At 37.6% G+C, this 18,084-nt stretch overlaps 2 protein-coding genes across 2 annotated transcripts; both read left to right on the forward strand.

Annotated features, from left to right (window-relative positions):
* The first annotated feature begins 989 nt into the window (after nt 1-989).
* slc25a20 (solute carrier family 25 member 20) lies at nt 990-9,504 on the forward strand. Its single transcript, XM_022193991.2, has 10 exons — nt 990-1,123; nt 1,219-1,337; nt 2,622-2,714; nt 2,800-2,927; nt 3,034-3,124; nt 3,654-3,771; nt 5,365-5,437; nt 5,525-5,634; nt 6,786-6,910; nt 8,772-9,504. Exons 2-10 carry the CDS (start codon nt 1,233-1,235, stop codon nt 8,832-8,834), a joined length of 906 nt encoding a protein of 301 aa, XP_022049683.1. The 5' UTR covers nt 990-1,123; nt 1,219-1,232; the 3' UTR covers nt 8,835-9,504.
* A 1,029-nt stretch (nt 9,505-10,533) lies between these two features.
* On the forward strand, nt 10,534-17,568 carry prkar2ab (protein kinase, cAMP-dependent, regulatory, type II, alpha, B). Its single transcript, XM_051947855.1, has 10 exons — nt 10,534-11,018; nt 11,102-11,137; nt 11,217-11,356; nt 11,920-12,026; nt 12,114-12,267; nt 12,389-12,490; nt 12,583-12,657; nt 14,233-14,298; nt 15,086-15,224; nt 17,317-17,568. Exons 1-10 carry the CDS (start codon nt 10,763-10,765, stop codon nt 17,439-17,441), a joined length of 1,200 nt encoding a protein of 399 aa, XP_051803815.1. The 5' UTR covers nt 10,534-10,762; the 3' UTR covers nt 17,442-17,568.
* Nucleotides 17,569-18,084: the final 516 nt, after the last annotated feature.

Raw genomic sequence — 18,084 nt, forward strand, 5'->3', positions numbered from 1 at the left:
TGTCTTTTTGTTTTAGGTAATCTTAAGTAGGGTACCTGCTACTGTGTCAAATCACTTTGGACACTTGTTTTCAAAAGTGCCATATAAATAAAAAGTTAATATTATTCCTTTATAAGATTAAGTTTTTAATGAAATTCTGGGCATCTATTTGTGATGTAGATAAAACTACAAAAAGATCACATTTAACAGAATGAAAGAAACATGAAGGTAAACTTTACATGTGGACACAGGCTCATGGGCAAGAAGAAGTGTTATGAATTTGTTTAGATAGAAACAAGCAGAATGTAACAAGTAGATAGATAGATAGATAGATAGATAGACAGACAGACAGACAGACAGACAGACAGACAGACAGATAGATCCATCCATCCATCCATCCATCCATCCATCCTCTATATACCGCTTCATCCTCACTAGGGTCGCGGGGGGTTAGATAGATAGATACTATTTTTAAAATATATATGCATGTGCATAAAACTTCTGTAATAGATTAAAAAATAGAAAAAATAATTGAACTTACCCTAAAAATGCAAATTAAAGCTGAATTTGCAAAGTCATTTGGAAAGATAATGATAAAATTGCTTCATAATTACATCGACTTTTAAGTATTTAAAATGCTATCAAGTGGTTTCTGTCATGTCTCTGACTGAATGAACAAACAGCTTCAAGAATAAGTCTGTTTATCGTGGCTGACAAATAAAACACTGTGTTGATAATAGAGCTGCAGTGATGAATCACTTAATCATTAATTGTTAAATTAACCATCAACTATTATCACTCACTATTCATTATTCAGTTTGAGTACATTTTTAAAGAAGAAGTTGACATTTTCTAATTTTAGCTTCTTAACTGATCAACACATTTCACCATTAGAAAGAAAGAAAGAAAGAAAGAAAGAAAGAAAGAAAGAAAGAAAGAAAGAAAGAAAGAGTGTTAAATAAATATTTTTGGGTACAATTTCTTCAAACTAACTTAAAAGTTTCCACACGGACCTCAAACAGAGACGTACCGGAGTGTAGCTGTGTTGCAGTGAGAGCGGTCCGGGTGAATAAGTGGGGCAAAGGTCCAGCAGAGCGGACTGACAGTAGCACACCAACATATCTCACTGGGGAAGAGCGGACAGGTGAGATGTTAGTTCTGCTTTTCTGGGTTTTCTTCAGTTTTTTTCTCTCTCAAATTCTTTAACTCGCTGCTCTCGTGTTTTTTTTCTTCCTGCAGAGCTGAAAGTCAAAATGTCCAAACAGCCGCAGCCGATCAGCCCGCTGAAGAACTTCTTCGCTGGAGGCTTTGGAGGAATTTGTCTCGTCTTCACCGGACACCCGCTGGACACCATCAAAGTAATTAATGCACGTTGTGTGTCTCAGTGTGTTACTGCGTTATATTCACTCAGACCATCAGCTGAGCCAACAAACAGCAGATAACAACAACATGTATGTGGCTGATGAAGGGGGCCTGAGTCAGCTGTGAGCAGTATCACGGTGTTTAAATCATGTGTTGGTGTTTCTGCACAGCTCTGAGATCTGCAGCCCTTTGACCCACATTCAGCCTGATGCATGAGTCAGCTGCTGCTATGGCCTCCTGCTCAGGAACAGACTTCACCTGAATGCAGGAAGGTTTTCACCTCATTACACCTACAGTTGTTAATGCAGTGCTCCTGAATAGAGACAAACTATGTGAAATATCTGATCTCACTGTCAGCTTTACTGCAGGTACACGGTTTGTAAACTAATACTAAGAATTTGTTATTCAAAACCTGTGTCTGAGGTAATTTCAGGACTCCACTCCTTAGAGTTGTGGGTCAACAAGTTAATTTTTAACCTGTTGTAAGTGTCCTGCTCGACTCTAATTCTGTTTTGTTGTTTAAGGCCAGAAAAGCAAGCTGTAAACACAACCCTGACATAACATCCGGCAGCAACATTAGCATTCATTTGAAAGTAGTGTTTCTGTTCCGAGTTTATGTTTGTTCATCTCCCAGAACGATGTAGTTCTGGGAGCAGCAAACCTCATGTTTTAGAAGCTAAAATGAGAGCTTTTGCATGAATATTCAGTTTACTATCCAATAACCTGTAGTTTTCTGATGACTGACTGATCACATCAAACCATCTAGACACATTATCACGCATAAAACAGTTTATTTGCAAAAACAGTGGTAGGAAGTGCAAAACAACACAAAAATATTTAAAGGTATTTTTTTTCTTTTAAATGTATTTATAATTGTTTTACAAAAGAGGTACAACAAAACATCACAACGCTGTGCGACATTGTTTAGACTGTGGTGATAGAAACAGGGATAAAAGGGAGGAAAAATGACAAAACTTTATCAGAAATGTAATTATGAAGGTATTTAATGAACAGCTGCATCTAAATGTGTTGTCCCGCACTGGATAAACATCACTGAATCACTGTGAAATTTGCTCCATCAGCTTCCAGTCTTCTTCAGCCACAATATCAGCAATATGATTTGTGATATACATAGATGTGACTGGAGTTCATGTTGAGATCAGGACGCTGTGCGTCAAATTGTGAAAAGCAGTTAATCATTCATAGTTAGAGGTTGCTTTTGTGTTGTTAATTTGTGTGTCGGGTAAAACTGACCAGACTGCATCCTCTTTTTCTTTCAGGTGCGTTTACAGACTCAACCCAAACCCAAACCAGGAGAGAGCCTCCTGTACTCCGGAACCATCGACTGCTTTAAAAAGACTTTAGCCAAAGAGGTGACGTCGCTGTAAATGTTGACATTCGCTGAGTTTCTTTCCTTCCTCCCCCTGATCTTTTCTTCCTCGTGTTCTTCCTTTGCAGGGAGTGAAAGGACTCTACAAAGGAATGGCAGCACCAATAATCGGAGTTACACCAATGTTTGCCGTCTGTTTCTTTGGATTCGGGCTGGGCAAGAAGCTACAACAGAGAACTCCTGATGATATCCTTACGTAGGTGATTGCTCTGTCGTAGGTGGTCGCAGTGCTGCTTCACCATAGCGATCATCGATCATCATGGCTTGTCTGTGCCTCAGCCTCTTTCCCTCATCTCCTGCAGGTATCCACAGCTGTTTGCTGCTGGGATGTTGTCCGGTGTCTTCACCACGGCCATCATGGCTCCTGGAGAGCGAATCAAATGTCTCCTGCAGGTCAGAGATCACTGTGTGCAGATATCCAGGATCTAGTCAGTTGACTCCACATCCTGAAATTGCAGTACAGTGGAAAGGAAAAGAAAAATGGGAGAAAAACTGGCAGCAAATGTTCCAGAATAAATGGGGTCAAAAAGGTAGAATACTCAAAACCTGTAAAACTGTGAGATTTTTGGCAAATATCTGTGGAATAATGATATTTTAAGCTGATTAAAATACAGCAAAGGAGTGCAATATTGCACACAATGAGCAAGAACGAATTAGCATTAAATAAAAATACAGATTTCTGATGTGGACACTGTTTAGAGTTTTTACGGCTAACATTGAAATTACTATTTTTATTTCAGTGATTTTTGCTGCACATTTTGTGGAATCTAACAAAGCAGGGAAATTCTGAACAGTAACAGTTAAAAAAATCGATTTTCTAATCCTTAATATGCATAATTTTTCTTCCAAATAACAGCAGATATGTGCTATTTCATCAGACCTGGTATAAAGTAAAATGCATGTGATGCGTGTGTGATTGTAGATTCAGGCAACCACAGGAGAGGTGAAGTATGCAGGACCGATGGACTGTGTGAAGCAGCTGTACAGACAGTCTGGGATCAGAGGGATCTACAAAGGCACAGCTCTCACCCTCATGAGAGGTGCTTCTTTTCATTTCTTTAATATCTTTTATATCCGTTAGAATGTGTTCAGTTTGTTCAGGACATTTGTAGTGAGTAGATCAAATAACAAGAACACTTTGGGAAAAACTACTTCAGCTCCTAAAGCTGCCCTCTGGAGCTTTCTTCTAAACACAAAGTTTCAGTTTACATTCAGTCTTACTCATCGAACCTTTAGCTTGAACAAACATGTTTAATGTATTTTCATCCTCATAAAACATTTTCCAACCTTGTTTTTTATGTATTTTAAATCTTGCACTGTTAATACGCTGCCTTCGCTTGGCACATTTTTGTCATCTCTGCGTCCTCATGTCACAAATTCATTCTACTCTTTCCTTTAAAGACAAACTAAACCAAATTCAACATGATGGAGTCTGTTTAGAGATCTGGGAGAGTTTTGCTGCGTACACTGTCCTCCAAAAGTATCACAGACAGGAGAATGAAACTGATATTTTGCCACCATTGGACAAAAAGAAGAAGGCAAAGACAATCATCAAAAGTTTTTTTGTGCTCTTTCTAGGAAAATAGTGTATAAATTTCTGCGTATGTAATATATACATTTATGTTCATACAGTCACTTCCACATACATGTTAACGGTACTGAACCAATCAGTCTACAGTTATTGGCACAGAACTACAAAACTTTCCATTTCCCTGTACTGGTGACATGCTTTTGAAGGGTTCTATATGTGATAAAGTTGCATTTCCAGTGTGATGTTTCATAAATTCAATTTAATTATATTTCTGTATCACGAAGTGACATCATATGTCCTCTCACAGCTCTTAGCATTTTCAGGTACAGATCTTATGAATTATAAACAGTTGCTACGTGATATTGCATGATAAAAGTGATTTCCCTTGAGTCAGTGTTGATCTGGGCTGAAAACGGCAAATTAGAACTTTTTTTAAAATCTATTGTTGTGGAGAAAGAAAGAAACAAGCTTGTGGGACCTCATAGAGATCCTCTGGTCTGTTTGAGGCTAAAAGCTCGAGGCTATTTGTCTACTCTCAGACGTACGCCGCTTTAGATGAAAGCATCTTCTAAATGAAATTGTAGAGTTGTAACTACATCAGCCGCTGCAACACAACACATCAGAAACTATGAACAGTTGAAAGGTATCGTGGGTAAATTCGATGCAGGGTTTTGATTCTATGCAGGAAGAAGAATTAAAAAAAAAAAAGAGGATTATCGACTGAAACTGTCCTTCAGGAGTTCACCAAAGTTGTAGGAAACTCGATCTCAGCTGTAGTCAGTCAAACAGAACTTGGTCATATTACTGCAGGTTTATTAATCCCCAGTGTGCAGCTTAGTGGAGCTCCTTTACTTTTATCAGGTGCTTCAAAGATATTGTCATGACCATCACCTGTAGCTCATTATTATAGAATCTTTTTAATGTGTTTTTCTAAAGACAAAACATCCCATTATTTATCTGTCAGTAGAAGTGAAATAAATGTATGTTTACATAGAAGTGTCTCCATTAAATTATATAAAACCATATTTCATTTTTTGTAGACTATTCTGGAAAACTATATGTTGCAGCTCCACTCACTGATTTATTTTTTTTTGTAACTCAGACGTTCCAGCCAGCGGGATGTACTTCACGTCTTACGAGTGGTTAAAGAATCTCCTCACCCCAGCAGGAAAAAGGTGAATGTTGGTTCTTGCTCGCGTCGTTTACAGCCGTCCGTTATAAACAGTCGTCTCAGCAGCAGGACTGTTGTCTTCTCCCCGCAGCCACAACGAGCTCAGTGTTCCCAGTGTGCTGTTCGCTGGAGGAATGGCTGGAATCTTTAACTGGGCCGTCGCAATCCCACCCGACGTACTCAAGTCTCGTTTCCAAACAGGTTTGCTTTTACACAAAAGTGTTGAACTTCATTTTATGACCAGTGTCTGTTCTCTGTATGTCCAGCGTTACAGTGGTTCAGTCCTCACCCTGTCTGGTGTAGATGTTAAATATCATGACGTGTACATACCTCAGCAAAGGATACTGACATAGGCAGTGAGAGGTTTACCCTTTAGTATCAATAAAGATTTTCTATCATCCATGTGCTGGGATGTCTAGAAGTGCTAAAGGATTGGAATAGAAAGCTTTTATTGTCATGATACAAATGGACAACAAAATTAGAAAAACGCTTCTCCTTATTTCATCCAAAGACATTATGAGAATCCACAAAAACGCATTCAAAACACATATGGAATGGTAGATAGTGTACAATGCATTTTAACCCTCCTGTTGTCTTCATTTACAGAAACCAAAAATATTATTTCCTTGTCTGGAAAAAAATCCAAAAATTCAGCAAAAAATTGCCCAAATTTCTGAAAATTTGCAAAACCTTCAGGAAGAAAATTCCAGTAGTTCTTTAAAAGTTTTATTTAAAAATAGCCCCCAAATTTGGCAAGAAAATTCTTGTAAATACTTTCAAAAAATGAGTAAAAATCATCCAAAAAAATCCTAAAAATATCTAAAGTGATTGAATATATATCAGTGAAATTTCTAATATTTTCATTAAGAACATTCACATAAAAATCAACCAAAATCCAGCGAAATTCGCTGGATTTTGGTTGATTTTTATGTGAATGTTCTTAAGAAACTTTTTTTTTAAACATTTTTTTCCCATCAAAAAATGTTCAAAGATTTCCCAGAAGTGTTGAAAATGTGGACATCAGAAGTTTCACTGTGAAAATATATATATTTTCCACATTTTCAAACTTAAAACCAGGTCAATTTTGACCCGCAGGACAACACAAAGGTTAAATAATGCTGCACTAGTAGAAAAATGCAGCACACTAATCAATAGCAACTTGAGAAATTAAAGTTTCCAGGTGTTCACACTAGTCAAGAGAAACATTTCCAAGAATAAAACAAAGTTCTGCTGGTTTTGACTTTCTGCTCTTGTCTTTTCTTGTTTTTCTTCATGTTGTTAAAGATCCGCTTTTCTTTCCCAGGCAGGTTTGTCTTGTGAAAATGCGTCTTAATGCTGCATCTTTCTCTCAGCTCCTGAAGGAAAATATCCCAACGGTTTCCGGGACGTTCTGCGGGAGCTGATCAGAGAGGAGGGCGTGGGCTCCCTGTATAAAGGCTTCAACGCCGTCATGCTTAGAGCTTTTCCCGCAAACGCAGTGAGTGTGATTCACGTAGTATCCAGCTTTCTAATGGACCTGCAATTACTGACATTAACTGTGAGCTATAAAATCAGTCATCAACAACTCCGAGGATCAATTAACTGGTTGGAGTGATTTTTTTTTTTTTAAGGAAAAAGTAAATTCTCTGCTTCATAAATTCTAATTTATTTTTTACTTCTCTTTGACTGTAAACTGAAAGACTGATGAATATTTTTCAACATTTTCTCACATTTTAAAGGCTTAACAACTCCTTGATTAAGTGAAGTAATAATCTAATAATATAGTTTAATCTTCAATGAAAATAATAATCAGTTGCAGCCCTCTTTAACTCTGGATGAGCTGGATGGTAGATTTGGACACGTAGCAGTTTGAAAAATTAGAGCGATAAAGAGATTTAGTCATGAGTGTGTCTTCCAGATGTGATATTTGATGTTAAGAATTGCAGCACTTTACCATATAAGGGAGGGAAGTTTTGTTACATTCAAACCCTCGTTAAATGAACCAGCAGCAGGTTAATGTCTTTGTGTTTCACAGTATCTTGGAGTTTAAAATCCAGACCAGACAGAGGCTACACCTTCTAGGAGTATGATGCAAAAAAAAACAACCTTGGAAGAGTTCAAGAAAAGTTTCAGATTTTTCAGATAAAAAAAAAAAAAAAACAATTCAGAGGAAAGAGTCTAAAAAATAGCAGTGGTAACAGTGTTTATGTGAATTACTGTCGCTGCCAGAAGGGGGAGACAAAAAGTCTGACTGCAGGTTTAATTTGTTTTAAAGGAACATTTAAAATGCATGAAATAAAGCTTAGATTTTTAAAACTGAAAGGAGCCAAAGCTTAGAGTACAGTCATTTTATTCACTGAAACATTAAGATGCATTTTCTTCTCTCCCATCTCAACAATTTCTGCATGTTTCCTTTTCCACTCAAGCTGATATGACTTTTGTTATTCTTCATGTTGTGCTATTTTCTAACAAGTAGAAGCTAGCATGGCTTTTTTTTTTTTTCAAACAAACACATCATACCTCTTCAGGTTAATCTGTAAAATAGTAAAATCTGGGACAGTTTGCAGTTTTACAGGAGATTGTGACAAAATGCTTCCTCGTCCATGATAAGCAAATGTCTGATGAGTATCAGAGTTCTCTTGTATCTCACCAAGAAAGGAAATAACTGTTCCCCACAAAATCTCCAATTCTTACTGTAGAACATCAATTATTTTAAAGACCTTGATATACAGGGTGTCCCAAAAAATTTGACATTTTAAAAGCAATTATCTTGAAAAGCACTAAGTCTAGCTCAGTGAAACTGAACAATTTAGGTGTTGAAAATCATAAGTTTATTATGGGACAGATTTCATAAGTGTTCAGTGTTCAGTACGTGCACCGCCTACGTCACGCTGCACGGTCTTGGCTGACTGTGTGTGAGCACATTCCAAAATGCAGTATGGCTTCTCTTTGGGAGTGAACGGCACAGCTCAACCTGAAAACAGAACAAGAATAAAACTTTAAATATAAAATCTTGATCTGTTTCTATACATCCTGTGAAAGTTTGAGGTTATTTCAACAAGAATTGCCAAAATTACTGGCCTATGAAATGCTGTCAGTTTTTTTTGGAACACCCTGTGTATTTGATATATATAGCAGGTAAATTTCCACAGACTGACACTGATCAGACTCAAGGCAAACTCTGCAATTCGTGGAAATAAACATGTTTACAAAATAAGAGCATGTTAATTATTTATGTGTATCTGCTGCGATAAAATGACTTTAAACATTGTTTTATCACAGAAAACCAAAGCAGTGACTTCTTTCATCACTCATTTACACAAACTAAGCTGTTTTGTTTCTTGATCTTCTGCTTTCAGGCTTGTTTCTTAGGATTTGAGTTCGCAATGAAGTTCCTGAACTGGGCAGCACCAAGCCTGTGATGGAGGCTCAGCGTCGCCTCGCTGTCGATCCCAGGAACAAACACACACACACACACACACACACACACACACACACAGAATCTAATGACTTAAAGAGATTTTAAGAATTGTCCTAAGCTGTACTTGATTATCATTGAGGTTTTGTGGTACTGTAGAACACGTGGATCATTGAGACCTGCTGAGAGTTCAGTGCAGAGTTGTGACGACTTTGCCACGGTGCCAGTAAACACACAAACTCACACACAGTCGAATGTTCTCACTCCTTTTGTTTTACTAGTTTCTAGAGTTTTTTTATTCTGTTTTTTTTTATATAAGAAAAGGAGTGAAGTGAACATGTTGTGCCTTACCTTTTTGTCCTCTGCGAGCAGGTGCACATATCAGGGAAAAGGTGCATTTTGTTGAACTGTGTGTGTTCGTTCTCTCAGCAATAGACGCCTTCAAACTGTCAGCATCACGTCGGGTCACGATCCACCCAGTGACCAGTGGTGTCGTCTTCACTTTCTGTTTGTCTAATGTCCAATTACGAGTGTAGTCATGACGGGAGTGATTGAAAAGGAAATGAATGTCAGCATATATAGCCATTAAAAGCGGATTCCATCTCTAGAAATGTCACTGTTGTGGTTCTTCTTTTGTTTGGATTCATGAAAGCAATATAGAAATGTAATCAGAAGCCTCATCTCGAGTTGTGTTTTTATTGTGTTCGTATTGCAGCAATTTGTGTGTTTTTGGTCCCGGAGCTACAAACTACAAATTGGTAATAACAAATTACACATAAGTAAATAGATTAGAGGAGAAAGTAAACAATAAAAATGATCATGCTTGGAAAAAAATGTAATTAACGAAAATGACACTTAAGTAAAATACGTTTTTATAATTATCAAGATACCATAAATGTCACCTCAGTCACTCGGTAAAGACATTTCTGAAGCAGGGATTTTATAATGAGGATCCCCAGTTTGAAGTTTGATTCTGTCTGTGGAGCTTGTGGAACTTTAGAAACATCAAAGCACAAATGACAATGATTTGCCTTGTTTTCTAAAACACGTGTTCTGGCCCGTTAAGTCCAGAGGGTTTTGAACTAATCAAAATGACAAACATGAGAATGTCCCATGTGCACACAATAAGTGGTAACTGCCTTGGAAAAAAAGACGCAAAAGAGTAAAATCAGAATACATTTATGTTGTCTAAGCAGGGATGATGTGAAATGAAAGGAGTTCATCAATAGAAGAATAAATATTTAAAAGCAATCCAGAAGGGTTGAGAGCTTTACAGCAATAAATTCATTTATAATCTGAATTGTCACCAGGTGTTCAAACTTTGTTTTAGAGATAAATACATTTCCATCATCAGTTGATGCAGAGAAGTCAGAACGTGGTGCACAAAATCACCAGACCTCCTGCTTAATGTAACAAAACCTGCACTCATGACAGGTACAATTAAAAACCTCATGAGTTTTTGCAAAAATAAAACTCTGTAAAGCAGATTAAGAAGTTTCCCCACATCCTTTTCTATTTCAGTTGTACATATTGTTCCCTTTTTGTTTCTTATCGACATGCTTTTATGCCTCTATGAGATTGCTCTTGTGTTGATTTCAGGATAAACCGTTTAAAGTGCTCTTATTGTGTTGTTTCTTTGCCACATCATCATTTTCCGAGGCATAATCCATCGAACAGCCTGCGACCCCGTGTGATGTAAAAAGTGAAAAGTCCTGGTCAATACTTTCCGACAGGCTGTGCCAAATAAAGAAATCCATACAGTGCAGAGTGGGAGGAGGAGCCGCTCTGCTCCTGTGATGACAGAAAGCGTGTTTTATCGGATCGTTGAGACATTTAGTGCTGCTGAGGTTTGATGTTTCAGGTGATTAAAACTGAGCTCAGTGGACATGAAGTTCTTGTAGAGTCCAAGGTTTTGACCTCTGAACCTGAACCATGAGCGCCGTTGAGATACCGGCCGGTCTGAGAGAGCTGCTGCAGGGATACACGGTGGAGGTGCTCCGTCGGAGGCCTCCAAACCTGGTGGAGTTTGCTGTGCAGCATTTCACACAGATTCTGGAGAGCCAGAGGAACGAGCAGCGAGCCAAGAAACGCAGCAACAGACCTGCACGGAAAGGAGTGACCTTTGAAACCAAGTCAGACAAACCCAGCAAAGATGACGAAGAGGAGGAGGAGGAAGAGGACACTGTTAGTGAGTATTATGAGTGAAGTGAGAAGAGCCTCCTCATGCTTTGTTAAAATCAGTGTAACCTCCTGACCTCTGTCTCCCTGCAGAGTCCACCACCGGCAAATACAACCGCAGAGTTTCAGGTCAGCAACTGGAGCAATATGCGTGGTGAATATGAATTAATGTTGGCTGCAGGGTTTTCATTTGTTTGTCCTGCTGCAGTTTGTGCAGAGGCGTACAACCCCGACGATGATGAGGATGACGATACGGAGCCTCGGGTCGTGAATCCAAAAACAGACGAGCAGCGACGGCGGCTTCAGGATGCATGCAAAGATATTTTACTGTTTAAAACACTGGACCAGGTACGTCAGTGGATGGATCACAGCTCTTGTGCTCTCATATATTTTCAGTGTTTTATTGTTAGAGTCTCTTATTGTTTATAAAGAAGTGAGAGGTTTAAGGCCAAAATACATTCCCGATCTGAACATTAAAAGCTTGCATTGTGATAAAAGGGATCTTTTTAAACTTGGAAAAAAATGTAGGGAAAAAGAGGAAACATACACTGAAGAATCTGCGGTGCCAATGAAATCACAATGTGAGGGATGACCTCCTTAAACAGTGTTCATATTTTACAGTTTGGTCAATATTTGTGCAACACTTCTGTGACTGAAATAGGAAGAAATGCTCTTTGACAAGGAATTTTTAGCACAAAGTTACTTTTGTAATGTTTTATGCAATATTTTTGTTTCTATATGAAACTTACCTGAAACAAACTTCTAGAAAACCTGCAGCTTAGGACCTAAAATATAGATAGATAGATAGATAGATAGATAGATAGATAGATAGATAGATAGATAGATAGATAGATAGATAGATAGATAGATGCTTCATTGTTTTTCATAATTTCTGTTATTAAAATGTACAGGAGCAGCTCTCTGAGGTTTTGGACGCCATGTTCGAGGTGTTGGTCAAACCTCAGGAGCACATAATCGACCAAGGAGATGATGGAGACAATTTCTACGTGATAGAGAAGTGAGTGAGAGATTTCGCTTTACTTTCTTTGCAAATAAAAAAGGGCAGCATTCAGTGACCTCTTCTCCTCTATCTCCGTCCCATCAGAGGTGTTTATGATATTCTGGTGCAGAAAAATGGAGCGAGTATTTGTGTGGGAAAGTACGACAACAAGGGCAGTTTTGGAGAGCTGGCTCTCATGTACAACACGCCGAGAGCCGCCACGATCGTTGCGACGCAGGAGGGCGCCCTGTGGGGCCTGGTGAGTCCCACACAGGACCATGACCTTGGATGGACCGCTGCATCGCACACAGTCTGATGGGAGCCTGTGAAACGTGATCTAGCCACCAACACTGAAATTCAGTTTCTTTCCTTGCTTTCAGGATCGAGCCACATTCCACAGACTGATTGTGAAAAACAACGCAAAGAAGAGGAAGATGTATGAGGCCTTCATCGAGTGTGTTCCTCTTCTGAAGTCCCTGGAGGTTTGAAACGGCAACAAACACAAACACAGTCACTTCATGCTCAGTCAGGTTTATCAGCAGTTTATTTGTTTTATCTTCCTGCTTCACTTTAGCTCTCAGAGAGAATGAAGATTGTAGATATTTTGGGAGCCCGAGCGTACAAACATGGAGACCGAATTATCACACAGGTACAGTGTTTAACAAGTCATGTCTTTGGCCCATTCCAGAATCGGAGGACATTTTACATCCCACCCATCAAATTTCAAATAATCCATCTACACAATATTAAAACAGACAGCTATTGTGCAAATTTATTGCCCTGATACCAGATCTAAAAAACTAGGAGAAAAGAATGTTTGATATTTTTTAAAATACCAAATAAGTCTGGCGTTCCCCCTAAAATGACATTTTTCTCCTGTCCCACCCCCCTGATGACCAAACTGAATCTAAAAAAACAGCTAGAATTAAACCTCCTTTTTTGGTATTATATATTTTTTAATTGATGTCTCTTGTAATTGTGGGATTTTTTTAAATCAACATAATGTTTTAAACAATAATTATTATGCATCAACTGTGTGTCCCACAACAACCCTGTTAGCATCCCCCCCCCCCACACACACACACACACACACTTTTCAGGAAGTAGATGAAGAATAATTAAAGCTCTCATGTAGAAGTCCAACTTATTTTGGATCCTTGTGGAGAGTTTAGTCTTAGAGTTTGTAAAGCTGTTGAGTTTTTAGAGTCACATGGATTGTTTTGACATTTTATAACCAAATCTGAAATAAAATCACAGTTGTGGATTTCTGTCATTTAGTCTGGACTAAACAAATAACAGCAGCATAAATCTCAAACGTCATTATGAGGAGTCTGGATTGAGGTTTCTCACTTGATAATGATCAAAACATGAAATTTAGGTTGACTTAAAGGAATATTCCACCTTAAATCTTTGAATGTTGACCTAAAAGGTTGGCTTCAGGAAGTATTCCACCTACAAGGTCCTCACACATCCACCTTAAATGAACATTCCACCAAAAATCCCTGGACATGGACCTAAAATGTTGGTTTAACCGAGTATTCCATCCAAAGTCCTCAAAGAGACCTGAGGGGCTGGTTAAAATGAATAATCCACCTAAAACCTCAACTAGGGCAGTATGTGTAGCAGCGACAGCAGAAAGAGGTCCTCTCCCGGCCTGTTCGATGGCCACGTCTGGACCATGGACCTGCAACACAAGAACATCTGCTCACTGTGAAAGATTACTGAAAGCAGCTTTTTGTGATTTCTATGCAGAACACTATGATGTTTACTGAGCTGTGCACTATTAAATGACTGAAGAATATGGAATATTGTTACTGTTTATTATTGTTCTCAGGTTTATTATTACATGTATAGAGTGTTAGTTACTGTATTTTTGTTGTATTTTAAAACTTACATTACTGCACAGAACATTTAAGATTATTTTACCACAGATCAAGGGTAAAGATCGTTGTTGTTCACTGTGATCAGAGTAGAGTTAGCAAACAACAAATGAATCCTGGAATAAAAATGGTACCACTGATGTGTAAGCTAAGCCAATCAAGCCTTTGATAGTTTATTACCTATTAATGATGAATATGTACCAGTAAATTGTAAAAGAGGTCTCTTTTTCAAAAATGTTGAAGCCCAAATGTCCTCCAATTCTGGAACGATCCTTTTGTTTTTGTATTTTATTATTAAGAACAATCAGATTTAACCTCCAAGCTGCCGTTTTGTTTATTTGCAGGGCGAGAAAGCCGACTGCTTCTACATTGTGGAATCAGGAGAGGTGACGATTATGATCAAAAGCAAAGTAAGTACAGTTTTATAATCAAATCTGTATTTAGTTGAGCCTTTAAAAGAATATCTCTTGTTGTTCATTAAAAATCATCTTTGTGTCTAAGTGATGTTAAAATATTCTTGTTGCACCTTAAAATGGCTTAGAGGTAACTCTATAATGTTGAAATTAAACATTAACCCTCCTGTTGCCTTCACGTATTGGCACCCACAAAAATGTTGTTTCTTTGAAAAAAAAATCCAAAAATTCAGCAAAAAAAAATCCCCAAATTTCTGAAAATTTGAGAAACCTTCAGGAAGAAAATTCAAATAATTCCTTAAAAGTTTCCCTTAAAAGTTTTGATTTAAAAAAAAAAAAAAAACTAAATCCCCCAAATTTGGCAAGAAACTTCTTGTAAATATTTTTAAAAAATGAGTAAAAATCTTCAAAAAAAATCCTAAAAATATCTAAAGTGATTACATATCAGTAAAACTTCTAATAAATTCAAATTCGCTGGATTTTGGTTGATTTTTTGGGGGGAATGTTCTTAAGAAACATTTTTAACATTTTTTTTCCACCAAAAAATGTTCAGAGATTTCCCAAAAATGTTGAAAATGTGGACATCAGACGTTTCACTGTGAAAATATTTGTTTTCCCCACATTTTCAAATTTTAAAATGGGTCCATTTTGACCCGCAGGACGACACGAGGGTTAACTATCTTTTTTACTGCTTGGCAAATGAATTTGATTCTTACCTGGACGTGAGTTTGAATGTGCGTCAGCTGCACTAAATAACTGACAGGTTTGTGCGTTTGTGCTGCAGACGAAGGCCGGTCAGCAGGACAACACAGAGGTGGAGGTGGCTCGATGCTCCAGAGGACAGTACTTTGGAGAGCTGGCACTGGTCACCAACAAGCCTCGTGCAGCGTCGGTTTATGCCGTGGGAGACACCAAATGTTTAGGTACACACTGATGCGTATAACGGCACACTAATTTTAGCTTTCACCGAGAGATGCTGCAGAGGGAGGAGGAGGTCTGCTGATAAGAGACAAACAAACAAAAGTCCGCACACTCAGAAGCTCATACAGAAGTTTTACGAGCTTGTTGCATTCAGAGTCAAGAGGAGAAAAGTCCACAAATCTCACTTAATGTCGCAACAAGCTGACATGATCATTCAGTCATCCAGGCGTCACAGTGAACTCACAGTGGGTGTTTCTTTCTTTCTAAATCACAAAATAAGCAGCGTTTATAGCACCAGAGCTCAGTGTCATTTGAAAGTTCTTGATAGAAGTGCAGATAACAGAGTTGCAGTATCGATACCAACACATTCCAAAGCCTTTTTTCTTTCATTTAGCACGAAAAAACAAATGTTTTGTTCACCAGAATTGCAATTTAACGAGTATTCTATCGAGGAAAAAGCCAAGAGGAGAAACAAAGTGACACTCAGTGGGACTTTGATAGTTTTTGTCGCTGAGTGCTGCAGAAATATTTCCTTCAGTAGCCAAACAACATTCTCACAATGACGACATGGATTTTTAAAAAATGAATACGTCAGCAGTCATTATGCACAGAGCATCAACTCCTTAATGTAGTTTCAGGAACTCAGGGAGGGAGGCTGAATTTTATAGAATTTAAAATAGCATGGATCAACTTTTCTGATGAGTAAAGATAAACGGTTTGACTAACCAAGCCAAGCTATGGGCAAAATTATTAGTATTCTGTTCAACCTCATTTTGTGCCATTATGTGTATCTTTCATGCTGTGTATTGTGTATGTGCAGTATAGAAGCATAAAGTATTAATACATTTTTGTTAAGATGTATCTATTTATCATTATATTTATACGCATAAATGTTTTCTCTGTATATATGTAGACTTTCAACAAACAGGCAAAAAAATCTAGCGCATTTGATCATCCAAATGTAGAATTTTGTGCATTTATTTTTCTTTAATCCCTGTGTGCATTATCATGCTTTGTTGGTTATTGCATGGCTACATTGTTTCAGGAAGTAGGCTGACACTCAAATCAAAGGTCAACACAGATCTCGATCCAATGAGATGAGGTGGGGCAGGCTGACAGCATGAAGGCCTACAGGAATCACACTTTGTGTTGAGGCAGCATGATCTCAAATCTCTAAAATGGCCTTTCCTCTTGTTATAGATGAGTTGAAAGCAGCGAGAGAAAAACACAAGATACCAGACGCTGTGTTGAGCTGACATATAAGAGAGGTTAAAGGTGGCACTTAAGAAACCAGCTGATTTCTAGTGATTTCCAATTTTAGTCAAACAAATCACCCTTCAAGTGTGTGGCAGCGTGAAGCTCTGTCATTCACAAAACAATAATAATAACAATAATAATAATACATTTTGTTTGTGTAGCGCTTCTCTGTGCACTTAAAGGCACCACATAGGTTAAAGGCAAATAATAAAGCATAAAATAAAGTCTGATGCTGATGTAAAAACGATAAAATCTGCAGCCCCAAGGTCTATAAATGTGTTTTCTACTTAAAAATCCCTGTTTGTCTGGAAACTCAGAATATTTTTGATAATCCTGAGTAAATTACATTTCTTGTAGTTTGACATTACTTTTAATGAAGATAAAAAACAGTCAAAATTGTGTGATTGCAGCTCCTTAAATGTGAATATTTTCTGGTTTCTTTTCTCCACTGTGACAGTAAACTGAAGATCTTTGGACTGAATGAGACATTTTTAAAAAAATAAATTTTAAAATTACATTAAATACATTTTTTAAAAAACTAACAGCAATTTTACAGCAGGTTCAGTAAGTTTAAAAGCTGAAAGCTGATTAAAACAAACAGTTAAATCAGTTTTTGCATTAATGAACAATCTAAATTATGCGCCTGGACTCAATGAATCTGCAGTAGAAATGATTATAGAGCTGTTAACTCTTTAAATTAATCGTTTCATCAGTTTGACAATATTTTAATTAAAATATAATTAAACGTTTCTTTCAATTAAGGAAACATCTGTGTATTATTTCTTCTAGATTTCATCTGTACAACAGGAAATTTAAGCTGTTATCCTTTTCTTCCAGTAATTGACATCCGGGCCTTTGAGCGTCTGCTGGGACCCTGCATGGACATCATGAAGAGGAACATCTCCCAGTATGAAGACCAGCTGGTGGCGCTGTTTGGCTCCAGTGATGATTTGAAACACTAGGTCACAAACTGGAAACCCGTTTTTTGTAATCCCACGTAGTAACAGTGCCTGTAGCAATTATCTTCCCCCTGTTTGTTTTACATCACGTTAAATGAAGTCTTCCTTGTACAACTCTGCACTGAGGTAAACATGTTTCAGGTGGGTGTCACAGAGGTCACATTTCCCCAAATCTCCAGCAAACAGCGATGGCTGTGCTGAACTAAATCTCAGTGGTGAAAAAGGTCAGTTTAACCCTCGTGTCGTCCTGCGGGTCAAAACTGACCTGTTGTAAAGTTTGAAAATGTGGGGAAAAAAATAATTCACAGTGAAACTTCTGATGTCCACATTTTCAACATTTTTGGGAAATCTTTGAACATTTTTTGGTGGAAAAAAAGAAATGTTAAAAGTGTTTCTTAAGAACATTCAGAAAAATATCAACCAAAATCCAGCAAAATTAGCTGGATTTTGGTTGATTTTTTTTCCTGAATGTTCTTAAAGAAAATATTAGATGTTTTACTGATATATATGTAATCACTTTACATATTTTTAGGATTTTTTGGGAAGATTTCTACCTTATTTTTTGAAAATATTTACAAAACTTTTCCCACCAAATTTGGGGGATTTTTTTAAAATAAAATCTTTAAGGAATTATTGGATTTTTACT

Source organism: Acanthochromis polyacanthus, chromosome 5, assembly GCF_021347895.1.
Source record: "Acanthochromis polyacanthus isolate Apoly-LR-REF ecotype Palm Island chromosome 5, KAUST_Apoly_ChrSc, whole genome shotgun sequence".
NCBI classification, from domain to species: domain Eukaryota; kingdom Metazoa; phylum Chordata; class Actinopteri; family Pomacentridae; genus Acanthochromis; species Acanthochromis polyacanthus.